We start from the raw sequence: 27,771 nt of genomic DNA, 5'->3' as shown, positions 1-27,771 counted from the left end.
CAGGCCCATAATCAGCCTGGCCCTACCAGACAGCACGTCGATGAGACGTCACTTAGTGAAACAGATCCGTCCGATTTCAAAACATTAGCCTGCACTTGCTGAGGAGAACTAAAAAAGACAGTGCTCCAACTGAGAGACACCAAGGCTAATAGGAGTGAATCCATCAGCGGCTGAAAAAAGGAGAAAGAAAACAAGGGAAAAAGGACAGCCACCTGCTTGAGCTGCAGTCTGAGCTACATTTACTCCAAGAGACACCTTTTTTTTTTTTTTAGAGGCTTCTGAAGGTTCAATGGCTTCTGCTGACCTATATAAGGTGCCACAGTCCAAACATGTAAACATAATGTGTTTCTTGAAAGTCTCTGCTAAATATCCAGAAATCTGTGTGTTTTAAAGCCCAAAACCAGTCCAATCCCACAATAATATGCAAAGCAGCCTGACCGGGGTTGTGTCTCACAGAATAATGGATTTTCAAACCATCATCTGCTGCCCTTTCCATGCTTTAAGGTGTAGACTTGTATCGTCATTAAAGCATTATCACGTACTCTGCCATCAGTGGCTGTGTACGCCAAGCGGGCCCGGATTTCCACAAGATAATTGGATGCCCTTTCTCCATAACCTTGCAATCAAGCAGAATGTCAGAGTCTATATCTGAACAGGATACTTTTTTTGAACTGTCCTTTTGCAAACAAGACTCACAATTGTTTGCCAATACTCAAATGTGAGACCAGCTCAAACAAATGAGGATCTAACAAGGACAGAAAAAAGAAATACCGATTCAAAACACCAGAAACTGATGAAGTCTGTAGAGGAACAAACTTTGTGTGATACAGTTAAAGGTGTGAATTAATTGCTTGTTGCTATAAATTGGGTTTTCTTTTTCTTAAATAAATGTGACACTTCAAATGGACAAAAAAAGAAATTTCTTGTACCGTATGGACATAAAGGTCCCATTCATTTACCTGCATTATGAAAGGGACTGTACAGGTTATACTGTACTGTGCAGAAGTTATGAAGTTATGAAAACATACAAAATATTTAAATACAGTAGTCATTTAAAGTGATTAGTGTGATCAGAGTGATTTGATTTGATCTCAAACTCAGGTTTTCTTTTTTACAGTTGCAGTGTATCTTAGGGGATGGCTTGGAAAAACACCTGTTGTGTGGTGTTATCTGTATAAGTAATTGAGGATAAACGCAGGCCAGCATGCTCATGGCAAGTAGGCCTGTGTATTGGCAAGAAAATGTATGAGGATACAGGGGTTAGGATTTAATACAGTGCAATATATTGAGATCGTTAAAGTAACATTTAAGCAAAATGATATATTACAATTTTGTCAAATCAGAACAGTGGGATCTTTGGATGTAAAACATTTATTGAAAAAACTATACAATATTTCAAACCAAAATATTGCGATACTGCAATGTATTGATAATTTTTTACACAACTGATGGAAACACTGTATAGATTATCGAGCTACACTTTGAGTCATGCTTAATAGTGGTTGCTAACATTGGATGGAACGTTCCATTTCTGAAGTTAAATGTCAGAGCATTTTACATTGTTCAATATGCTGTAATACATCAAAGAAAGTATTACAATCCACAGTGGAGAGTGCATTGGGTGGTAATGATGGTGTCTGGCAGTATCTGTCTAGGACTGTCCAGAATTGCAAACAAACAGGCGACTTAAAAGGCTGAAGAAATCACAAAAAACATCTGTGAAAGTTTCACATCGGGACGCCAGACGGCTCCTGACTTGGCCCCGTCTTTAATCTGTGTTTTTACAATCAGTGCTTGGCCCCATTTTCTGTTTGTCAGTGCACTTGTGTGTTAGGAACTGAGAACAGCTACAAATAATTCAGCCAGCTTATTAGGAAGTGAGTCATGTTCACCCTTATGTGAGACCTTCCACCAATTCTTCGTGACTGATGACAAAAGTTGAAATGTTCTGACTTTGCAGTTGGAGTGGACGAGCGTGCTCGGGAGTTGTGTTTGTATTCCAGCTGTAAGTGATACAGTGGGATGAGTATTAATGGAAAGAGAGAGTTTTCCGTGCCGTCTCCTTGGCAGTCCCCGAAGTCCTCATGGTGTTCCCAAGTGCAGCGGTTTCAGCACAGATCGCACCCTCTGGCACACACCAAACGCACGCAATCTCAAGTTTCTAATTTGGCGTTTTGTGACATTGCCATGGAAATGTAGGAACAAAGGCAGGATGCCGGCGTCCCCGTGGGGAGCGAGAGTGAGTCGAGTTGTGCGGCTGCTCTTGGACAGGCAGCGTTTTACGCTGGTGTGAGCTACGACGTGACGCAGTGGCGGATCCCATGACAGGCCTGAGAGCCGGGCCGGAACACACACGTCAAGCCGAAGGACAGGCTGCCAGAAAAAAAGAGCTTTGTCTAAATTTGTCTTTATCTACAGTAAACCGTGCAGACCAGTTACAACCACACCACAGCCTGTTTTTGTTCAAATCAATCAAGATAAATATGTCCATCAGGTAGTTTAGCAGATTTATATTGGTAGACTTCATAGAAACATATTTGTGGGATTAGTTATTATATATATTATATATATTATTTATTATATATTTATACTACTACGCTATAAAACCTAACCTAAAGTAAAATAAAATGCTTTAAGTACACCAATTGCCTTAAAACCTACATGTTTTAATAACTTAAATTCTTTACACTTAAAAAACACACTTAACTGAGTACAAACAATGTGCTTGTTAAGTAAATTAAGTGAACTGTCCTAACTCTATTCAACATTGACGTTGACTGTTTTTCAAACAGCATTTTTTGTATAATTTTGCATTGTGAAATTGTTGCATTAAGCCAACATAATAATGCCAATCTCAGAATAAAGGAGAAAGAGGGTTAACATGTTCATACAGCTCCCACATTTCAAATAAAATTAGTCATTTAAAGCATTTATTGGCAGAAAATGAGAAATGGCTGAAACAACAAAAAGGCCTCAAATAATGCAAAGAAAACAAGTTCATATTCACAAAGTTTTACGACTTCAGAAATCAATATTTGGTGGAATATCCCTGGTTTTTAATCACAGTTTTCCTGCATCTTGGCACGTTTTCCTCCACCAGTCTTACACACTGCTTTTGGATAACTTTATGCCACTCCTGATGCAAAAGTTTAAGCAGTTCCGTTTGGCTTGATGGCTTGTGATCATTCATCTTCCTCTTGATTATATTCCAGACATTTTCAATTTTGTAAAATTGAAGAAACTCATCATTTTTAAGTGGTCTGTTATTTTTTTTTCCAGAGCTATATATATGGCCTTGGAAGCCTTTAACAGCTTATAGAAACTCACAAACACACGTACGTTATTTTGTAGGTAGAGCGTAGAGGGACAGAAAGGTGGAAAATATGAGCTTAGTCGTCTTGGTCGTGTTTTCCTGTGTATGCCTGAGCATGTCATTGATTTCCTGTGTTATTGTGCTTGAGACTGTCACTCATTTTGACTAAACCTACACCCGCGTGCCAGAAGACTATTGTTCCAGACATGTACTACATGAGAAGAATTCCCCTTGTTTGTCATTTTCAGTCAGCCGTTCAAAAACTCTACACTTGATGAAGGATGACACACTCCCCCACACAATACCAGCCTTAATACAGCCTCGATAAAGACTTTACTCCAGAGCATGTCTGAGAGACCTGGATTCCGTGCAGGTTTTCTTGAGTGTTGGAAGATAAAAGAGGTTCCTCAGTGTTTAGAAAGTGCTTTCTGAGATAAAAGGAACGTCTAGGTTTTGCTTTCTTAGACGGGGGTTAGGTGTAGTCCTGTAGACTGTGTATCTCTTTCAGTGGAGACTGCATTCACAGTGCTGTATAGTTTAGAAATAGACTTAATCTCTGTCTGGGAAAACCATTTCCTAGAAATATAGATATATACAAAATATATAAGATGCATTAAAAACTTAAATTTGACATGCCACACATGTTAAGAAGAAGAAAAAAAGAGAAGTTAGATAGAAAAATAGTAGAAAGTAGAAGCTATTGAATGTGAAATTCCAGCAGCGTCTTTATTTTCAAGTTCCTGAATATTTCAGTATTTAGAAAAAGTAGGTGATTCTGAGTAATTTTCTTTAATTTAATTTGTACAGTCTACATGCTCATGGCAAGGTGGTGTAAATTAGTGAGGAGAAGGGCCTTTAACATTCCTCAATATGCAGGTCATTTCTACATATTTACTGGGAATATGTCATAGACAGACAAGGCATTAGCACCCATAGTGGACAGTGCAGTGGGTGGTAATGATCATGACCGGCGATGTCTGGCTAGAATTGTCCGTGCGTACCGACAAATGATGATGTGGCAGTGATCACATGATCTGCATGATCAGTGCTGGAGGCCCCACATACTGTACATATCCTACATGTGTGGTCAATGCAGTGTTCTTTAAATTATATTAAACATGGCAAAAGTCATGGAATAGATGCTGAAGTAATTCCTGTCCAGTTAATTTTGGCATGTCAGTATATGTGAACATATCATACTAGCACTTTGTTCGAACTAGCTAAATGCCTGATATTATAATTTTTTAAATATATATACAGTAATGTGCAAATGTTTTAGGCACTTGTGGGAATTTCAGTAAAGAAAAAGCTTCTTATCTGCGCAGTAGGTGTTTATTAGCTCAGTAAAACACTAAATTAGCATTACAAAAAATACAAACAGCAATTTTACAAAAAGCAGTGCAGCTTTTACAGCCCTGTTTTTCTTAAAACATCTCCCAATCTCTCCTCATCTGAGTTTAATAGAGTTATTTCTAGTTCTCATCATATTAATCGACACCTGGTTTGGTAAATTGGTAAATGTGGTAAATCAGGTGAGCTGCTGACGGAACTGAACATAATATACACATGCTGGCTGAGGAGCATCCAGGAGAAATCTGGGACTACACTTTGTTCTTCAGCTTGGCTCACAGGATATAACATACTTATTTAGAAATGAGAATTCCTTGTTACATTTTACTGTATGTATGTTTATTTGCATCTGTACAAAACACTCATATTGCTGAAATAAATGGATTAGTGTAATTTGCTTAAAACTTTTGCACACTACTGTAAATATATTTAGCTTTTTAAAACCGAGGCGCTAATGTGTAAAACTCTTAAAACACTGTGTTCTTTGTTCATGAGTGTGTGTGTGTTCTGGTGGGTGAGGTGAGAGAGATTCTTCTTTCTGAAGATGACTCATTACAGGGTGGAGTCGTGGGAAGAGCAGAAGTGTCAGCGACTCTTGGAGGGCACTGTAGCATGTTGGGCTTCATTAGTGCGAGTGTGTTGAAGTGAAGCGATATGACACATTTCTCTGAAGGGATTAGAGCACAATATGTTTGACTGATCCAGTAAGTGCTCTTTGTTGCTGTAAGGCTTTGGCCTCGGGTGGGTTCTAATTGAAGCCTGGTGATGCTGCGCTTGAGGCATGTGGCTGAGCAGCGGCGGTGGCAGGGTGTGGCTCCATGCGTTTAAGCCTGTGTGTAAGTGTGTGTGCTGGAGTGTGTGTGTGTGTGTGTGTCATTCTCTTTCACTTTCCACAAGCAGAAACATAAGCTCAGCACCTATGAGTCACCCTGCTTCTTTTCACAGGGGTGTAATCAGACACAGCCTGAATTGCCAACACCTCCTATCGCTCCATTCTGAGGCCCTGTTTGACTCGGGAGGTCCCTTCAAACTGCGCCCAGGCTGATAATCACGCTCATTGTATGGCGAGCCGTACAGTAGATCCTCACGTGGTAGTCGGTCAGAGTGAGATATTGCTATAGGAAGCCTTTATTGAAGCAAGTCAAAAAAAAAAAGAAGGTCCATAATTTTTCATTAAGCTCCTCTGGATGTTTATTTGCGTGCCGCTAACTTTTCCATGGCTTTAATGGACACGGCATGAACAGGCTCTTTCATGTGGGGAGGAATGAAAAAGTCAGCGGAAAAGCAAACACTGGCTTGGCCCGGCGCGGCTGCACGTGTGTTCCCAGGCCGGTTTCGGAGACTTTGGAATGGCCGTGCATTTTAAGGAAGCCAGCGTGGTAAGGGTGTGTGTTTTGTGGGGCTTGGGGTTTGTTTGATGGATTAAGTCATTTCTTTTTGCAGCATGTGGACTGAGCGGACTGTATTTGAGAGTTTAGAGTAGTTCAGCATGGATTTCATCTGGGGTTTTGTCAGGGATGCCCAGTATACACTACAGGCCAAATGTATGGAGGATGGAGTGGGTGTTTTTTTTTGTTTTGTTTTTTTTTGGGAAGGTTTTAAAGTCTACAGTTGAAGTTTGCCCGAAACCAACATTCTGAACTTTCCTGAAATATTACCCTGCCTGCTCCACAGCTGTCTTACTCTACGCTCTGGAAAATAGAGGCAAAAATAAAGAACCGCTTTGTTTTTAGTGAATTAAATGTGTGTTCATTACACTGCCTGTGGTTCTAGACTTTTCTAAAGAATTGTTCCAGTCTACGCAGTATGTGATGCTTTCCATGTACACTCTTATAAAAAAATAAAGCTGCTTTAAAGGGTTTTTTGAACCACTTTTGGTTGCATAAAGAACCATGTTTGGAATAGAGATTTGAGAGTAGGTGAAGAATGATAAACTATTAAATTTGTAAAGAGCTAATACATCAAAGTTCTTGGCACTCCCAAGCCTCTGTTACAAAAGTGGTTCCTCTATGGCAAGAGTTTTCAGCCTACGTAACTCGTACAAACGCTATTTTGCAACTCCTAGGCCCACATGAAACTATAATTAACCATAAATATAGAATAAAATCAAATAACCAGCCTTTTAAATTGAATGGTAGGGTCATTCACAGCAACAAGCCAGAGCAAAAAGCGGTGTATTTTTTAAAAAATGTGAAAATGGAAATAGAATTAATCATGATTACAGAATTGTAGAACTGCATTAATGTTGTAGAATTTTTTTTAAATTTATTTTATATATATATATATTTTTTTTAGGACTGCAGCTTATTAGATAAGGAAATTCATCAGTCTTTTTGTTAATATTCTCAAATTCCCATCGCTTTTCTTTAATATTAAATACACACTCCAGGTTTATCACAGATTCAGAAGCATCTGAATGAGTGAGAAGTAGGTGGATGTAGTCAGTTCAGCAACACTTTAGCAGAATGTGGAATCAGATTCTGTAGATGTTTAATCAAAGCTTTTCTATATATATTATAGTTTGTATGTGTTGTTTGTGTTTGAGGAGCCCTCTCTTTAACGTAGCTCCACTCCGTTAAACCTACCTGAAGCTTCTTCACAGTGGCATCCACTGCTAACAGTAGCCTTCTTCAGGTACTATTGACCTATGCTATAATAAGCAGCAAAACGTCTTTTAAACCTTGCTATTGATCCCCTTAATCCTTCTCACTGGCTGAATTCTACTGGCTAAAGTGCTTTTGGAACCCCCCGCCATGCTTGTTTTTGTACTTGGGCTTCAAATGATAATGATACATATCACACAATCCCACTGTTGCAATTTGATACCCCACATTATGGAACAACAAACCATTTGGTAGACAGTAGACCCTTAGTATAACTTGATTTTTTTTCAGCCTATAAATCTTCAGAATCATGCCTGTGTATTTAGTAGGCACAGATTATCCATAACATAACACCACCTCCTTGTTTCTATAGTGTCTGTTCATCTTATTGAACTCCACTGCCCATTTAGGAGCATTTTGTGATTAAAAAAACTGCAATATTCAGGGCCCAATAGTGGTGGGTCTTTATTCTCAGCTCTGCAGTGACCCTGAAATGCTGGTGATGTGTTATTGTGTGCTGTTGTGCTGGTACAAGTGGATCAGACACAGCAGTGCTGCTGGAGGTTTTAAACACTTTAGTATCACTGCTGGACTGATGTGTTCACAGTGTCAAGTGGGCACCTATGAAAGACTAGAGGATGACCAACACAAACTGTGCAGCAACAGATTCAGAGCTTCTATTTCTGACTTCATAAGATAGACAGTAAGTGTACTCATATTAATTGGACCACTGATGTCTTTTGGTTGATGAACAAACTAGGTGTGAGAGGTAGGCCTATCACAATAACTACATTATCTACTTATCGTTCAATAAATGAACATGACCTCAATCATTTTAATAAACATGATATCAACCATTGTGTTTACACCTACAAAATGCACTTATGTATATTGCGACTGAGGGCGTGGCCATTGTGACTCGGTAGTGTGGAAGCACAGAGAGACACAGACACAGGGAGTGAATGAACTCAAAATATATCTTTATGAGGCAAATGCCCTCCATCAAGACCCGAAACAAACTTTAAAAAACATAATAATGGCCCAGTGCAGCTCTAGTTTCTTAACTTCAGTGTCTCTTAGGTTTGTGTTGCCTCAGCCTTCCCTTCATCATCAGTGTATCTCTTGATTGAAGGCTGAGGCAGGGTCTTTATGCTGGTCCAACGCAGGCCAGCTGGGACAGACCGGGGGGTGCACATCATGGTGTGGGGCATATAACCTACTATAACCAAATTTGGTTTCAAAATTAGGTGCATGAACAGGAATGGAAACAGGTTAATTGCCTTTAAAAGGGTGTTCAAATTCCTTTGTTATGATATTAAGCTATCATTATGTTAGTTCCGTTTATTAATGTTTCTTAAAATGCCAACAATATTCTTTATCACAACCATTTCTGGGACGACATATCGTTTACAAAAAACTGTTATCGTGACAGGCCCAGTGAGAGTTTTGTCCTGGACCAATGCCTTTGTTGGTCACATTTGGGCACATTTTAGTGGATTTGGATCCTCGAGGTGGAGTGGGTTTGGTTGCTCTGAAACAATTGCCGTTCTCAGAGGCAAATTGAGCGTAGAGTGAGTACCCGCTGCGCTCCACCCCCTTTTATAACTTCAAATTCCTCTCGTCTTTCAAAGGTGGCGGATCCGATGAGCATGGGTGGGCCCCTGAATGGTGCTTAACGATGGCTCGAAGGCCAAGGAGACGCCACAAGTTTTATCAGCCCAGGAGCCAAAAGACTTCATTATTTCTCCTTTTTCTTTTTTTCTACACCAAATTATGTCTTTTCCGAGTCTTCGGGGAAGAAAAAGTCGAGCCCTAACCGCCCATTTTTCAAAGGAAGGCCGCATGATGAAGTTTCTCACGGTCAGGTTACTGTAATTTGGGTTTTATGTGACTTGTGCTAAGACACAGTAGGAGGCTTTTGTCTGGCCAGCGCTTTTGTGAGACCTGGAGTGGCCTTTGAGCTCGTAACTGTAAAATAGTTCCCTCTTTCAGTAACGTGGACAAATATAGCGCCTTTCCTGGCTTAGGCGGGGTGCAGCCCGACATTTCCTAACCATTTTAGGGAAGGGTTTTCTAACGGATGAAAAACTGACTAAAACAGGGCTTTGAGAGGATGATGAGGAAGAGGAGGAAGACAGGATGAAGAGGGAGGTAAAGGTGTGGAAGAGATGAGAAACCCCGGGGAGTGATTTGTGGCAGGAGTCTGTGTAAGTGTGTGAAAGTGTGTACGAGCGTTTGGGTGGCTTGTGTTTTGTAGAGTGTGAATGTGTGTATTGTTCTGTTAGGCAGTGTGTTTCTTCTGTGTGGAGCGAGGGAACAAGGAGAACGAAAGAGAGAAAAGTAGCTGTGAATTGGGATGAGGGGATGAGATCAGTGGCTGGTCCCAGGCTGAGTAGCCGTGTGTGTGTGTGTGTGTGTGTGTGTGTGTGTGTGTGTGGTAGGGAGGAGGAGGCTGTGCTGTTCAGATCCTGATGTGATAATGGGGGTAATAATAGCAGCCCTGCCACCACCCATCTCCCACCACATCACTCTTCCTGCCATCTCTCTCTCTCTCTCTCAGTCTATCTTTGTCTCTCTATCTTTCTCTTTTTCTCTCTCTTGGTCTGTCTTTTTCTTTACCTCTCACTGTCTCAATCTCTCTGACTCTTTTTTTTTGTCTCCACCTCAGACTATCTGTCTTTCTTTTCTCTTTTCTCTTGTTTCTGCTTTTTCTCTTTCTCTCTGTCTTTTTACTATTCCTTCATCATCTTTCACATCAGACAACTCTTTCTGCCTTTTTCTTATTTTGTTTCTTAATCTCAATCTCTCTTTCTTTGTTCTTCCGTTCTCTTTTTCCACTTTTTTGTGTCTTCTATTTCTTTGTTTTTATCATTCTTTCTTCCATTTCCCCATCACCTTTTTTCTTTCTTCTCTTTTTCTTTTGCTCTCTTTTTACACTATTTTTGCCTTGATCTGTTGGACAGTCTGTCATGTCTCTCTCTATCTTAATTTCCCCCTTCTTTCTTTCTTTTTAACTCAGTTGGTTGGTCTCGTTTTCTCTCTCTCTCTCTCTCTCTCTCTCTCTCTCTCTCTCCCTCTCTCTGTATCTCTCTCAGTCTTTGTCTCTCAATCTTTCTCTTTTTTTCTCTCTTGGTCTGTCTTTCTCTTTACCTTTCACTGACTGTCTGTCTGGCTCTTTTTTTCTTTCAATCAACCCCTGTTTTTTCAGTTCTTTTCCTCTTTCTCTTTTTTTTTACTCGTCTTTTAATTTATCTTTTTCTTTCATTTCTTTCTGTTTCCATGCTTTTTTTCTTCCATTTCCATCAATTTCCTTTCTTTTTCTTTCTTTTGCTTTCTTTCTCACTACTTCTGCCTTGATCAGTAGGACAGTCTATGTCTCTCTTTATCTTAATTATTCCCTTCTCTCTTTCTTTAAAAGTCAGTTGGTTGGTCTCTCTCTCTCTTTTGGGCTGGTATAGGGTCAGATGAGGGTGTTCTCTGTGGTCTGATGGTGGGTCACACCCACTGTCTGATGTGTCTCATATGTTTGTAAGCTCAGATCAGGTCAGTGAGTGAGTGTCTCTGTTTAAGTTGTCTCTGTCTCTGTAGCTGATGTATCACTGGTCTCTGATCTGTGTGTGAGTGTGTATTACAGAAATAACTGAAGCTCGGGGAACGTGTTGTACAGAACATTGTGTACAGAAGAACATGGTTTCCAGATTGCTGACATTGACGTCTTATAAGAACTGACCCCGTGGCTGCGTGTGTATGATGACTGTGTCTTAATGTAGCTCAGATGAAGCTGCTTGGTAATTTGTTGAATATGATTCTACACAACAACTCAATTAGAGCTGATCCACTTATGTGAACCATTAGATCTTTGTATCTCAGTTTTCGTCTACAACCGTCCAACCCTCCTGTCACGGCACCAAAACCATCACACAGAGTCTTGTCTGATAAGTGCCCCCCTCCCCCAACGCTCTACTGTGTGTGTTAAGGACATTATAGAGCATTGTTAATGTTAATGACAGGAAGTAAACGATACGTTAATCTTCCTCCATTATCAGCATCATAAAAACACGGTAAACACTGTCGGCTAATGGCTGCAGCCGGGGTTGCTGATGGCCAGCGGTAGAGGAGCTGAAGAAGGAATGAAACCCAATCCCTGGTGTAGATATAGATGCTTTCTCCAGTAATCAGGTTAGGCCTGATTTCCATACTGTGAGATCAATGCAGGCATTAATGCAGGTTTTCCCAGCACTTAAATCCCGCTGTGCTCCTGCCCTCCATTTACTGTCTGCGCTCCGCGAGCGATTACGCCGGCGCTGCATTTCCAGCTCAGAGGGAAATATGATTTTCCTCTTATTTAGACGATTATCAGAGGGGCTTCTTTTCAGGCAGCTAGTTTTAATAAGCGCGACCTGTTTTTTCCCCTCCCTGCTTTCATTTCATCACGACTGCGGAATAGTTCTCCTAACTCCCCGCCTCACACTCAAACACTCTGCTTTCTAATTCTCTTCAAAGTGAATAGGAACATCTCCTGGGTAACTTTGTGATAATGCCACAGGGCTCAATGGTATTAGGTTTTAATGTCATTTAGGGCTTATGAAAGCCGAGTCATTTTTGGGCTTGTTTTCATTAAAGTCTGTGATTAAAGCATTGCAGGCCCAAAAGGAAATTACGTATGAAATTATGGCAAATCTTTGTATTTTTTCTTTTCCTTTCATTACCATTCAGGCTGCACATGTAGTGTACATGTGTGTAGTTACTGTGTACTGATCTTACATTGTTTACGGGTAGAGAGACTAGGTTAGAATTTATGTAAGCAAATGCAATTCTAGGTTTTTCACGTGTTCTGAGACTGAAACTAATATTTCAATTATATAAACTGCTGGAAAATGAGAAAATTGACAAAAATGTCCTGGGAATATTGAAAATATCCTGGAAAATTTTAGCTTTTAACCCCTAAACAGGCTATTGATCCACTTGCAGGCTAAAAGTGGCATTACACACTTAATTAAACAATAGCCTGAATAAATCTGCATAAAAGTGGCTGTAGTTACTGAATAATATACCTTAGTTTGTTGTATGTTAATAAATGTTACTAAAATGTGTTGAAATGTTGTTTAGCTTAGATCTATTTACACTTCTCTAATAAGTCAGTCTCTAACAAGAGGTTAAACATTTATTGGAGACAACACCAAGGAATTACAGTGATTTGTTTCTGATTAAAAGGTGTGTCAAAAAATGTACAGCCGTATAAGTTATGTTACATTAAAAAAATGTTTAATATGTTTATTATACTGTATGTTTTTTTATGTAATGAAGTGTGGGAAAAGAAATAGGAATCTAAATGTTTCCAATTTAGCATCATGTTCAGTACTATATAGATGTAGATGTGGATGTTTTGGAATAACAGAATTCCCCATATTTCCTGTGTTACAGTTGAGTCCGGAGCAGCTGGTTCTGCTGTTGGAGTTTCTGTTGGAAGAGGAGGTGCTGAGTGTGTCCTGCCTCAGTCTGCTGCAGACAACATACAGCCTGCGTAACCAGGATGCAGAGGTAACGTCTCACACACAGCCAGGTCTACTGTAGAGCTGATCTTACAGTGTTTCCATTACAAACACAAGCACTTAATACATCAAATTAAAGCCACATCAGAACCACAGAAATCCACGGCAGATCACATGTGAGATGAAGATGAGTTAATATATTTTAAAACTGTATTGCCTTCCTCATCTCTCCGTCTGTACTGTGCATGTGTGTTTTAAACCGTCAGTTTATAAAACTTCTCTTTAAAGCTTGTTGTTCTCATTGCTGTTCCCACCCTCCCCTTTTATACCCCACACAAACATGATGTTGAGCAACCAAAGGTGGCATCCTAATCACATTCACTTAAGCTAATCACATTACTCCTCTGCCTCACCTGCAGTGCATCCCAACCCCAGGTGGGCTTCTCAGCTCACATGAAAAACTCCAAACCCCAAAGTACAGCCTGGCTGTTTTCAGATTTGGTTCTTTGCAGTTGCTGAATAAGGACATGGCTTTAGCTTGGAAAATATGTTTAAGAAATTATAGTTTCACACATTACGTTTCTTCTTTTATGTCTTTGGTTTAGAAAACATTTGGTTTTGTCTCCCGATTTAGGAAAAGTATCTGACCTAATGACACTTCTCAAAGGTGCAGGAACTTGTAGACTGTGATTGGATAAACAGTCTGGTATGATATATTAAAGAACCTTGTTTGTAGGGTTGTGACTAGCGGTGTGCATCGAAATTTAATTCCAAAAAGACACAGACTAAAAGGTCTCAGTACTACTGATTACTGAAAGGTATAAAAAAAAAGTTTGGTGCCTGTTTTTGACAGTTTGCCTGAAATGTGCATAAAGGCGCCAAATGTAGGTAGCACACACAGCGAGGTAAAACAACCCCACATCAGAAACCCACACAAGCAGAGAGTATGAACAGAAATGCGTTGAGCATGTTGGCGGTGAATATTTGAATTGTCGAAACACCGACGCTGTGCTAACATCTCAGGCACCCTTTTGCTTTTGCGTTGTCTCTCACTAACTCGCACTGTCTTTCTCCCACTTGCGCTTTTTCCCTGCCCCTCTCTCTCCTGAGATATTATAATAGAGTAAAATAGCTTTAATCTGCCTGACCTAAACTATTGACGCCCCTCATAAAAATACAGAAAAAAAAGAATCATGATTATGATTAACTGTTTGTTTCAACAAGATCCAAAAAAGTGGAGTCTCTCATAATGACAATATGAGAATGAAATTACTCGGCTGTTGAATAAATACATTGTGTGAGAATAATTACCGGTATCAGTACAGAACTCAAAGTATCATATCAGTGCCGGTACCAAAATGTTTAAAACGATATCCAGCACTAGTTGTAACTAGGGCTGTAATTTTCAAACTTTCAAACTTTCATCTTTGCTTGGAGGCAACATTCATTCTGATCTCTGAAAAAATCGTGATTCCTTCTTGTTAAAACAGGCGAAGACTGTGCATCCGGCTGTATCAGAAAAGATCACATTTAGCAGATTAATTCTGAAGCCCAACATTTCCTTTTCAGGCAGTGAGAGGAACTCTGTTCTGCAGCAGGTTCTTTCTTTTTTCTCTGTGTGAAGTGCAGTTAGTGGAGCGCTAACCTCTCTGGTATTTAATCTGCTGATTCGATTACTCCTCCAGCAGCCAGTCGGGCCGCTCAGAGAGTGTTGCTCCATTCAGAGCAGTCCAGCTTCTGTTTGGGAGCGAAATCTGGCAGGTCTGCGCTAACCACCAGCCGCCGCTCTTTTGTAACAGAGCTCTGTTTTTTTCATAAGGCTAGCAGATGGAAAGTGATCGGAGGCGGCGAGCACAGCGAGTCCCAGACTACCACGGCTCGTTTTAGCCCGGAGCCTGTGGGGAGATTTTCATCAGGACCTTCCAGGAAAAACAAAAGGCTCTCTAAAAATAAATTGGGTTATTACTACCACCCCCCCACCCCCCTCGCCATCTCCTTTCATCCCTCTCTCTAATTCTCTCTCCTGTTCTGCCTTTTTCTCTTCCTCCGCCCTGGTCCTGATGGCTCTCCTCTTCCCAGCAGACATAATTCTACTGCTTACTTGCCGTTTATTGCCACACTGAGGTAATGTAGCCTTTTAGCATGAGCTTAATTAGCTCTGAGGGCAGGCAGAGCTCGACTCTTTCAGCTTTCTTTTTAGCATTCCCTCAGACTTACCATAAGCAGCAGAAACTGAAACACTCTAGTGTTTACTCTAGTACAGAATCAGGAGATGACAACTGATGATAGTGACACTGTGTATTTATTAAAAATAGAAATTTGCAGACTAAGGAAGACAAAATTGTCAGTCTTGTTTAATGAATGTCAAAAAAATGTTCTCTGTTTAGTTTTAGTGAACAAATGGACAAAGGAAATGTTGTGCAGTCACTGGCAATAGAATTGTACTACTGTCTAGTCACTGACAGTATAAAATGTAAATTTTACAGTATAATAATTTTACAATCGTGAAGTTATTGAGTAGAGAATTTTTTACTGTTGCTGTGTCACTGACAATAGAACTGTAGACTATTAACAATATACTAGGTACATTTCTACAGTCACTGAAGATAGATCATTACAGTTGTAAAGTCACTACAATAGACTTTCACAATTTTACATTTACCTACTTTTGAATAAAAAAATTCTGCCAAAAAACTGACAGATTTTCCATTTGCACAGTCAGAAACTATAGAACTGTACATTTGCGCAGTAACTGATAATAGAAATGTTCACTTGTGCAGACAGTCATTGAGATCTGCAAGATGTTTTGAACCGCCTCACCACAAACCACAAGAGATTCTGCTGTGCTTGAGGGCTGATGTTCTGCTTGAAGTGAATGTAAATCTGCAGATTGCACCTGGGACAGACAGTTGTGGTTTAGAGCTGGGCTTTGTGGGTAGGTGAGGAAGAGGGTAAAGGTTAGGGCACGGCTCACAGCTGGCTTTTAGAGTTTGGTCAGTGCAGCCTCGGGGCTGCTTCCACTCTTCTGAACAATGAGGCTCTTGCTCGGCTGGGGTTTTCTTCTCGGTGGCGTGTCGGAGTCGGTCGGTGGGCAGTGCGTGAGGTGGGCTGCTATAGGCTTGGCGTGTACCTCCAAGGGACTGAGGCAACTTCATATACTGTGGAATGTAGGATATATAGCGTGTGAGCATGGGCAGAGGCGTGAGGCCTTAGCGTGATGGCGTGTTGTTTAATGTGGGGACTTCTCTTTCTCTCTGTGCGTATGTGAGTGTGTGTGTGTGTATATACCATCTGTCGGTCAGGCACACAGAGCGCATTGTCCCACAGTTATTTTCAAAGGCCCGTCTCAAAGTTCACTCGGTCAAACAGGCCAGGAAAAGAGCATTTGATATGAGCCACGCCAAAGAGACTCACAAATCCCACCGAATATGGCACGAGATGTGTGTGTGTGTGTGTGTGTTTGCATGAGAGTGAGTGATTGAGTAAGGGAATGAAAAAAAAGGTGGTGGTAGTAGAAGCAGAATGTAAAAAAAATGCTGCAGTGACCTGCAGGACATGCATGTGTGGTCTCCTGCACTGAATGTGGGTGTGATTTTTGCCAGAGTCACTTGCCACAGTGTTAAACACTGCACTGCCCTGTCCACTGTGAGTGGTAATGCCTTCTATGACTTCCTGGTACACATGTAACACAGCTTTTAGTCTCAATTGTGTGTGTGTGCATGCCCGCTCTTTCCCCCTTACCCTGCATAGGCCTGTCAGCTGCAGCAGGGCTCAAAGCTACATTCCTGGGGAGAACCCGTAGGCAAGACAGCTGCTGTGTGTGTGTGTCTCTCACTCTCTCTCTCAGGGGAGACGCAGTAATTACAACAGGGCATACCACGATATACACATGTCCATCTTCTCTCTCTCACTTACTCATATCATATAAGCTCCTGCTTTATTGTACATTCACAGTGATGGCATTTTCTCACCAGTCTGTACTCTCACACACACACACACACACCTACAGGACACGTTGTTGTGATTGAACGGTCATGCAGGCTACATGTGAGTCAATTAGTGTGAAATTGCACTCCCTCCCTCTCCCAGCTTTAATAATGGGAGTAGTGTACTGATTGTGGTCCCCAGACTGGAATGCTGGAAGTTAAATGAATACTCTAGTGATTCCCAACCTGTTCTCTATCTGCTGCATCTCTGTCCCATTACATCTATGTTAACTATTTTGTGTTGACAATATATTTTCCCTGGAAATATTGTGATAAACAGTAAACTGTCATATTAACTTTTAATGAGTAGAATATTCAGATCTTGTTATTGAAAAACAATATAATTAAGTAAAGTCACAGTTTTTAAGTCGACACATCAGCTCATTCATGCTAATTGTCTCTCCTTCCTAAGAAAAACATAATATGCAGTACTGAAGTCAGCAAAAATTAATGAGGTTATGTCTATATATTATAATATAATAAATTGATAATGTGATTAGTGTAACAAGGCTATTACTGTAGGTGATCATTTTGGTGCCTGTTGGTGATGGACACTCCCAAAATAAGTTAATGGGCTTCAGAACATGTACAAGATTTTGGTCTTGAAAATAAAGAAAACAGGATTAACCATTAAGACCCAGTTTTAAACACTGATTCCAAATAACTGAATCAGGTAAATCAAATATCTCATTTTTCTGATTTTAGGTTAAAATCGCAAAAAAAGACAGTTTCATAACTTGTACACTGATATGTCAATAGTCATGTGACAGCAGTGTGATATTGATATTAAATACAGGCTCATGGTAAGGCAACGTGAACTGTCTGTTTGAGTGAGGTCTGAAAGTGTGTCAGATTGAAAACTGTGGTTGCATTTAATGTTCATTGATTGTGTCACACCAGTAATACATAATAGACGGCATTACTACCCACAGTGGACAGTGCTGTGGGTGGTAGTGATATTGACCGGCAGCTTCTGGATTGAACTGTGTGAGCGAGCAGACCAAGTATTCAACAGGTTAGGTTCCAAAGAGTTTGAAAAATACTGGACTTTTTCTTAAAGTGATCTTTTTTTTTAGGCATTACTGGACCAGTACGAGACTTTTTCCTTCCTGACACACATCACTTTCTTTAACTGCCTATGTCTACACATCTGCACGCTTGTACACACACACACAGTGTGTGCCAGTTACTCCCAGTGTGTGTCCTTCTGGTAATTACAGCTGGGTGTTTTCTCTAGGAAATGGCCTGGCTTGCCCTCGCTCACTGTATGGAGTCTGGCTTTCTCGGTACAGTGAAGCCGTCTCGCACACTGTGTGTGCGTGTGTTCAGGGGGCAAAAAGAGGCCTGGTGTCTCCCCATATCTCATGCCAGGCTGGACGGCCCATGGATCGATGGCATGGCTTTGATGAGGCTGAATATCTGAGCTGAGAGAAATTCAGGGGTCCAAGCACTGCTAATGTACAGCACTGTGTGGCCAGAAGGCTTCCCATAATGCTCTACGTCATCCTCCAGAGTCGCTTCACACCTTTAGCCTGAAGCTAAACGCTCACTTTCTCTCTGTCTCGCACGCACACACACACACACACACACACCACGGAGTAATGCACACACATGAACGTCTATCTTACTCTCTCGGGCCATTAATCATTAAACTCCGCCTGTCACCTTCAGGCTCCATCACACTCTCCTGACCTCATCACTCCCCCCCTCAACCACTGACTTAATTAATCCCCCTCCTCACTGACACACACACACACACACACACACACACACACATATCCTTGGAGTGAGAAAAAGACAGGAGAGGTCTAAGCAGAGGGGAAAATTACAATTCACAAAATGGAAAAGTCCAGTATAGTTAAAATATCTGTAAGATATCATATGTTTAACCTGGCAAACACCTCACAACCTATACAGGTATGAGCAATTCCAAGCCGTCTAAAGGATAAAAGGACATTGTCTAGTTTCAGGAGGACAATTTTGAAAAATGAATACAAAGAATTAACCAAATAAGAAAAAACTTGGTAACGTTTGAAAGACAAGACTCGTGTTTTGTCAGGTGACAAGAATCTTTTTTTCATAACAGCCAGCGAATCACATCACTACAAAGAAGGGTTAATATTCTAATTCATTAATTTGCTACCATAACACACAAAGAACATTTTGCCAACAGAAGTTCTGTTTTGTCAATTCAGAAAGTCAGCACCAGCCAGAAACACAAAGCAGGATAAAGGAGTGGAGAGGAAGAAAGGAGAGGGAGTGAGAAAGAGAGGAGGAGGAGGAGGTGTGGAAGGATGAGGGGACTGGCTGGCTTCCAGAAGGTTAATGTTTGTTTGCTTTAGTGTGGAGGTAAAGCCCTTGTAGACAGGAAACGTGTGGTTATCTGCAGTTCAGCAGCAGTTGCTGGGTCCCTATCACAGCGTAATAATAGATCAACAGGACAGGTGGGACAGAAAATCTCTGCTAACGTTCAGCACATCACTTACAACATCCCTCTACACTGCATCAAGAAATGTTCAAGAAGTACTTGTATGAAGTTGAGAACTGAATAGCCATTCCATGTGGTACCCACTATCAAGCCTTACTCTAACTTGCCGTGAGCGTGCTGACCAGCATTTAGCTTCAACTTATACAGGTGTGAGCATTTTAAAACCATTGCCGGGAATAACATTTCCTAATTTGAAATGACCATTTGAAATGCTCCAGTTTTATTCTTTTTTTTTTCTTATGTGAAGTTTTGGGGCATTTTGGGGAGGAAAGTCTTTGCGGTAGCATGATTGGTATGTATACCTTATACTGCAGAAAGTTAGGGCTAAGTTAGGGCTATGAACATTTGATGGGTTCAGGCTTGCATTACTCACTCATATAACTGAAGAGTATCCCGCCAGTTTGGACTGTTTTTCACTTAATTACAGAATAATATGCTTTAGGATGTGATACATCTGAGATTCTACTGAAGAGAATCCAAAACCCTTATTTTCTTTTTAGCGCTTTTGAAAAATGGACCTCATTTCTCTTTCTCACGCACACACACAAACGCACACACAAAATTGTGTATGGGCTGCTATAGTTCAGAACGGCTGGGGAGTTTTGGGGCCAGGACTCATTAGTGTTTCTCATCTGTTTACTGGAGTGGATCAGTGTCCCAAGAAACAGATCAAATGGGCAAATGCAAATACGCCCTTAGTTAAACCATAGCAGTTCATGTCTTTTATGGCCCAGCAGAGGGGAAAAAAGGAAGCAGAGATAACAGCAGACAGTTTTGTAATTTTCTGCTTGTGCTTTCATCTCTTGCTCGCCGTGATCAGAGAAGTGAGGGTGCTACGAGACACCGTGAGGAAGAGGAGGGGAAGAAAAACAGGCCCAGAATGTGGAATGTGAGAGAGGTTGCCAGTCAGGTGGTGTGTGGGGGGGCGGTGTTGTGTGAGGTCAGGGAGTAGACTGCTGATATAGTACTGAGATGAGATAGAAAGAGAAAAAAGAAAAGCAGTGAGGAAAGAGAGAATAGGAATAGGAATGAGAGGGTGAAAGGATGAGATTATGAGAGAAGAGGGGGAAAAGAGAGTGAGAGAGAGAAAGAAAGAGAAACAAAGAAAGAGGTCGAGAATAGGAACAAGAAAGATAAAGAGAGAAAGTAAAAAGAATGAGAATGATTGGGGAAAAGCAAAAAAGAGACAAAGAAAGAAAGAATAGCAATGAGGAAAGAGGAAAGAGAGGGAAAGAGAGATAGAACAAGAATGGGATAAAGAGGGAGAGAAAAGATAATATATGGAATAATATGGAAAGAGAAACACTAGCAATTAGAAAAAAGAAACAGAAGGTAAGAGGAAAGAATAGAAATGAGAATGAGAGAGAGCAAAGAGAGGGAAGAAAAAGAAATAATAGGGAAGAAGACAAAGTAAGAGAAAGAGAGATGGACAAGGAATAGGAAAAAAATGAGAATGAGGGAGGAGGGTAAAAGAGAGCGAGAAAGACAAAGAAAGAGAATAGGAATGAGGAGAAAGGGTAAGAGAAGAGGAACAAGAATGAGAGGGAGAGAGAAAGAAAATAGTAATGATAGAGAGACAGAGCCAGCCTGTGATCTCTCCGTGCAGCACCGCTAACAGAGCTCTCTTTCATACACTAAAGACACACACCAGCGTCCGGTGCCAGAGAGTGGCCTTTTAGACTGACCAGGACACACACACACACACATGGGATCATGTGATTTTATTCATCCCCTCCACCTTCCAGATCTGTGCCTCAAATTTAACACGATCGTGTGTAAAGACTTTGCTGTTGGTGTTAACTCTCCCTCTCTCTCTGTTTCTCTGTAGGTGAAGCATCGGTGGTGTGAGCTGGTGGTAAAGCATAAATACACAGCTGCGTATAGAGACGTGGAGAACTTCCTCATTCATGACCAGGTACATCAGATGTTCATCATTACTGTACCTGTTGATCTAAAGAGAGAAAAAAATACCTTTGTATTATCCTATTATTACTATTATTATTATTAAGTCAAATTTATTTATTTCCTGCAATTGAGTTTCCTGTGAGGGTCATAATTAGTGCAGGTGTCGCTGCCTAGTAGAACAGTGCAGATTTAGTTTCAGTTATACAGCATTTATACCAGCAGGACTCTCTGAAGGTTTCCTTCTGAAGGCCTTCCAGACTTACGCTTTACCGTTCATGTTAAATACCATTTAATATCTATATTATGAACCAAAGGAAACAGCTAAAAAAATGTTCTTACTCACCTTCTCAACAAACTCACCTGCAAGTTTCTTTTTCTTTGTGTTGAAATTTATGGTCATTTTGTAATCAAATGGTTTATGGTTTTATCATACTCAGAGCAAATGCAGTCTAAAGTAATCTAAAGTAGCTTTCAATGCTAATCCAGCATTACAACAGGCTGCTGTTTAACATTATTTAAACAGCCAAACTCATTTTAGAACACAACACAAACACATAGGAGTTGCAGGAAACCATATACTGTAATTTGTGTCCACTGCATTTTAAAGTTAAATAATAAATAAATAATTTTTGTGTCCTTATGTCCTTACATTTACTCTAATTGTTTAAATCTGGCTGTTGTATATCTGTGTAAATATGATTTTAATTAAATGTTGTGCTATCACATTTATGTTATGGTGCACTGTGTAATACCTGGTGCCTAAAGTTTGCCTCTTCAGATTTACACTGGAGCTATGAGGCTAAAATCTAATGGAAAGTTTTACCCAAGGTTGGCAGGTCCAGCTTAAAAACTTTTTTTTTCTGCTGCCTCTAGAGAATGGACCAGTGTCTCTTTGGTTTGCCAGCAATTCAAAACATATGATCAGTATATATTTAAAATCTGGTCTTTTTTATATTTCCCTGGCTGTTATCTACCAAAATGTCAGTCAGCATTGTGTGATGTGGGGAGTTCTGAGAATTCCCAATTATTGAGAACTGGCTATTTAAAATTAAGGAAGAAAAAAGGCATCAAACCTTGTGGTTTGATGCAGAAATAGATTTTTTTTATGTATCCTATGACTAACATCTGCAGCTGCATTTTTAGCTGTGGCAAAACAAATGCAAACCTGGCACCATGATTTTTAAACTGTGCAGTTCATCATGTGGTTGCCTTTAAAGCATGTAAATTGATTAGTAATGTCAAATAGACACTGCAGGACATATTGTTTTTTTTAGATGATGGGTAAAGAAGTACTGCTAATAGAATAGAACTCTGGATCACATAAAAATAAAATCTATTTGTACCACACTTAATCTAATTCCAAGTGTAGGACATAAGAGGGTATAAATGCCTCAGTATTGAGCTATGGGGCAGTGGATCTGTGTTCTCTGGAATGTTAGGAGTTTGATCTAAAACTTTTAGGATGAGTTTATTATCTAAACCTCTCTCCCTGACCTTATTAATGCTATTGTTGCTGAAAAGCAAAATTTGTAAATCTAGTGGAAATCCTTCCAAAGAAAGTAGATACAGTTATTTGTGCAAAAGCAGTATACCTTGTTTTTTTGAATACCACCAATTTTTGAAGTCCCAAAGACAAAGTGGCTGAGCTAGTGTCCCAAAACCTTTGGACAATGGTTTTGGGCAAGTGTTTAAAACTTAGGGCAGGGAATTTACATTAGTTATTGATAGGTAACATTACCTGGTAGCTACATTAGAATTGTAGCTCAAGTGCAAAAAAAATAAAGTAGCAAAATCTGCAAACTAAACATGGTTTTAGCTACAAACATTAATAAATCTTTTAATCATCTAATGCTTTTAATTGTGTTTTTATGTGTGTGCAGGCTATGGGGGTCTATCTGTATGGTGAGCTGATGCTACAGGAAGACGGCCGTCAGCAGGCACTAGCACGACGCTGCCTGTCTGCCATCAAAGATGACATGGACCAATCAGCACGAAGCCTAGTGGAGGAAATGATCCTTTAGTGCTGGAAAAGAGCAGGTATGGCTTGGTTTTAGCGTCAACACCCTCGCACTCATTTCCTACCAGTGTTTTTGTTGCCTGGCCTTTTAGCTGTCAAGAGTTCATTACCAGAAGCGGCAGCCTTGTTTGAACTTGAAAATAACCTCACTGTGAGAACACAAACAATTGTATGAGATCATATTTGTTGAAGAAAGGAGGTCAGTCTATCTCGGTTACGTCATTACATCTCACCTTGCCATGTCAACACGTTTTAAGACAGGGCACATGTGTTTTTAGACCCAAGTCCCAAGCGAAGTTCAATTTCCTGTAAAGAGGAAAATCCCATCAAGTCCTATTCTTAATCGTTCCAAAAGCAAATAATCAATGGAAGAAAAACATGCCGTACTGAAATGTACCCCTTGTGCTTTGAGACTTAAAATGGGCCATTGTTGTTCTGGCCTTTAGCAGGAGTCCACTCTGAATGCCTTGGCTACCATAGTCCCTCATTCTCATATCACCCACAACCTGCTTAGCTCATGCTCATCCAAGAAAGTCTGTCAAGATCTGTTTGTTGGAAGAGAAAATTTGGAATGCCTTCTTCAAACTGATCTGGGGCTGTTTTTTTTTCCATCTTTCTTTTTGCACGAGGCTTCAGGAGATATTAGATTAGGAGATTTCAGAAGGTTAGTATAGTTTGGCAGGTTTCTTGTTTTTGACAAAGCAGGACAAATTTAATCTACTGTTGTTTAGTAGAGTGTTAAGCAGCAAAATCAACTGAAAACCAAACTGTGCCTGATCTCCAGGTAAAGAGATGAGCATCCTTTGTGCAAAGAGTTTCTGGATGATCACCTTTTGACACCTTTTGTTTTGTTTTTTGTTTTAGTTTTTTTTAACGTAATTTTCTTATTTGCTAGTGTGCGCTTAAATGTAATACGTGCATACGTGAGGAGCTCCCACTTACAGCTGCGTCAACGTTCCTTCCAAGGTGTGGGAAGAAGAGGCAGTAAAAACATCCCCCTTTAAAGCGACCTATATCTCCGTGTCTTCACGCATTGATGTGATCCTGTTTACCGCCTTGGACCTGGGCTGAAGGAGCTGCTAAATACTTGTCAGACTCCGGGACAGAGGAGTTATAGGTCCTGCTGGGCAACTAGATAAATCCATTAGCTGTCTCCCACCAAACCCTTTCCGGTGAAGCCCGCCTGCGCTTTCATCTGCCAATGAGACAGCTTTATGTGTTTGGGGATGGGAGAGAGAAGCAGCTTTTTCCAGGCCGCTGGGGTTCGTGCCGGCTGCAGCTCAAATAAATCACACCACTCGCAACGGCCATCCGGCGTCCCGTGCCTCCGCCGCTGCATTTGCTTTGTCAGGCAGCCCGTTTGTCTTTGTCAGACAACGTCTGGCTGTTGCCGTTAATTTGCTCGCGAGGCGCCTTCAGCCTGAGCGTTCTCTGCGATGTGGGAGATAGAGGCTGATGATAGCAGATGACACCTGTTGTTCCAAAAGTGTGCTGTGGAATAAATCAAGCAGGATTGTAGCTTCTATTAAGTGTGATTAATAATAGGGGGGAGGTGTGTTAGCAGATCAAGCGATAGAACTGGAAACAGACTGTTTCCTGTTTTCACCAGAGCACAGTATGAGAGGGTTCTGCTGCTGGGAGGTTTGAATCAGTGAGGACTGGGATTCTGTGCCATGTGTGAATGGAGCTGGAGCTATTTAAAGGAATTGTCTGATTGCATGAACAATTCTAGCCAATCACTGCTGGTCAATCATTACTAATGCCACCTATGATATATTTCTGGTGCACACAACACTGTGGATCAAGAATGAAAGGGCCAGTAATAATTTACATAATAATTAATGTTGCCTTGCCATGAGCACGCTGACCAGTTTTAAACCTCTTCACAAGATAACTCCTCATTAGGTGTACAGGTGTTCCCAAGCACTTCATCATTTAGCTAAGGAATTTACATAATTTACATGAGGAGACATATTGAAAGAAATGTTTCTTTTGGGACAAGACGTGGATCAGGAACACTGATATTTTCCTCAATATTCCAGCTGACACTGATCCACCTAGTTGGCACCAGGCTGAACACACTCTGGATTAGAGGAAAACTGCAAATTAGTTTTTCGCTGTACTTTTCCAAACTTTTCCTTTTAAGGAACGCTCATTACAGTTGGCATCCTGTAACTGGATATAACTGGATAACTCTCATACTGTTACTTTACACCCTCCCTGCTGATGACTATCAGCATTAAGAGCCTGAAGCACCTGAGTCTGACTCAGGCTGGTGGAAGTGCAGTGTGTGTGAGAGGCGTTAGGGCCTGAGGGTGGGTTTCTCTCCCTCTCCGCTTCCCTATAAGGCCTGGGGGAGCTGGGGGCCGCCGCGGTGCCTCCTGACGGGGCTAATGAGGGACATAGCCACGGCTCAGCCGAGCGTGGCCGATGGCAGGAGAGCGCGAGGATCTGCAGACCTGCAGGTTTCTGCTTTCATCTCGGGGGCTGTGTGGGTTCCTGGCGTGCTGATTTGTGACTTAAGATAAAAATCACATTGCCAGGGATTACCACACAACCCACCGCCCGGACGGCTGCCATGGAAACCGGAGGTACCATCGTAGCGTGGTGCGAGGAAATCAAAATTACAAAAAAAAAAAAAAAGACATGACGGTCCGGGGGATGACGGGGGCTTAAGGAAGAAGTGTAGAAAGAAATTGCAGAGGAGGAAAGTGTTTTTTTTTCCTCTCTTCTTTTCCAGTGGATGAACGACGTGGGTGAATGAACGCATGCATGCATGCGCACACTTAAACACACATTCAGAGTGTGGAAGACTCTCTCAGGCCAGGTGCAGAGCTTAGCTGATTGGTGAACAGTGATTGAGCTCTTTGTTCACAGTGGCTAAGTTCTGCACTTGATGAGAGCATGACCGAGAAACACATGGGGAGGAAAGAGAGAGTAAGCGAGGTGTAGCAAAAGGGTGAGATTGTGTTTTCTTTTCCTATGGAGAAGCACATGAAGTGTTTATAATTAATCCTCTGACCTGAGGAAGGACTTACTGCCACTCGGGAGGGAGCGCGAGAGCTCTGGAGAGAGGCCTCAAGAAGGGAAGAGTGGAAGTTTTAACACCACCACTGCTTCATTCTCACTTCACTGTTTGGATTCCCCCCACCCTACTTTTTAACATTATTCCTTGTTTTAGTTTCTTCATTAACACACTCTGTTCCCATTTAGCTGTCCTAGACATTGTGTGGTGAATGAACCAATCAAAATGTAAACAAATCTTGAGTTCAGCCATACAAAAATGCAATGTCAAAAATTTGACACTGTTTTTTCTTAAGGTTGAGGAGGTGAGTCAACGTGATAACTGCCAGAGTTATCAGGGATTTTAGTCAAACATTACTAACATTACAGCATTTAGATTGGACTTTCATTTAGCTTTTACCTGCCATAGAAATAGCCTCAGGTTATATTAACCCTGTGTGAATCATATTTCCATCATATTCTGTGGAAAAAGCTTTTTGTAACTTCTCTCAAGTATGGATTGTGATCCATGAGTCATTTACTTCAGTTGTGCTTAGATGTACAGTGTACCTTTAACTGTTTACCCTACCCTAACTTTTACATCATATAAAGCTCCCTTAAATTTACTCATTTACTCTAAGCCTCTTTAACGAGCAGTTCATTACATAGTGCTTTGTAGAAAATGTGGTTCTAGGACCTTGATTGCTTCATTGAGAAAGTAACCTTTAATCTATTTTGAATTGAGGAATTGTGACAGCTCTAAGATGAACACAGTCAGTTATTATGGTGAAAAACATTTTAGAAGATCCAGCACAGTTCAAAGCAGGCGCCTCCATGATGAGCTGATTGGACGGTTCAGCTCACTGAGCGTGGGATACCACAAACTGTATAATGAAGTGAGGGCTGTGTTTGGTGGGACGGATGACGAGCAGCTCCGAGACACTTGAGAGGACCCTCATGAGGGCTGAAGAGAAACAGACCGAGGTAATGGAGTCCATGGAGTGAGAAGCTAGAACCCTGGAGTTTAACTCCTACTCTTTCTTCTTCCTTCTTCTTCCTTCTTCTAGTGTTTGATAAGATTAACTACCTCCACCACGTGAAAAACGAAATAGTTCTGCTTCATATTGCTGCTGGCTCAGTGTACAGAGGAAGCACTGCTGGAATTCTGAGAAAGTGCTTAAGACAGGTGTGGTTAATGAGGTTAGGGATGTGCTGCCACAAAGAGATATGCGTTGCTGGCATTTTTTTTTTTTTTTTTGAAGAACAAGTCTACTTTTAGTCCGAGTGGTTAAAATAGAGAACGACAGCACAGGAGACAGGAAACACGTTGAGTTAGCGGATGGATAACGGCCCTTTCTGCCAGCACACTGTCTCCTAACCCATGACAGATGTAGGAGTTAAATATGAAGTCGGGCAGAAGCCGGGCCATAAATGACTATATTTAGCAACTGTTTAAAGATGCATTACCAAAGGCTAGCACAAATGGAATTAGTTGCACAGGCTGTATTTAAAATATCATTAAGTGATATTCCATGGGAAATGAATTGCTAAGCACCTTCACTGGAAGCAAATTAGGCCCTTCTGACGACTCCGCCGAGGCTACGGCAGCCTGGT

The 27,771-nt window shown here is 41.0% G+C and overlaps 1 protein-coding gene across 2 annotated transcripts in view; it reads left to right on the top strand.

The window, feature by feature from the left end:
* Positions 1 to 27,771, top strand: part of aopep (aminopeptidase O (putative)) — a 141,549-nt gene that overhangs the window by 111,642 nt on the left and 2,136 nt on the right. For both annotated transcript variants that reach the window (XM_049485701.1, XM_049485700.1), the window contains exons 14-16: positions 12,691 to 12,807; positions 21,061 to 21,147; positions 23,018 to 23,174. In XM_049485701.1, the coding sequence (XP_049341658.1) occupies positions 12,691 to 12,807; positions 21,061 to 21,147; positions 23,018 to 23,158 (345 nt within the window). In that variant the 3' untranslated portion in view covers positions 23,159 to 23,174. The remainder of the gene's footprint in view (positions 1 to 12,690; positions 12,808 to 21,060; positions 21,148 to 23,017; positions 23,175 to 27,771) is intronic.

This window comes from Astyanax mexicanus, chromosome 12 (genome assembly GCF_023375975.1).
Source record: "Astyanax mexicanus isolate ESR-SI-001 chromosome 12, AstMex3_surface, whole genome shotgun sequence".
NCBI lineage: Eukaryota > Metazoa > Chordata > Actinopteri > Characiformes > Acestrorhamphidae > Astyanax > Astyanax mexicanus.
This window is presented reverse-complemented; position numbering and strand designations above follow the sequence as displayed.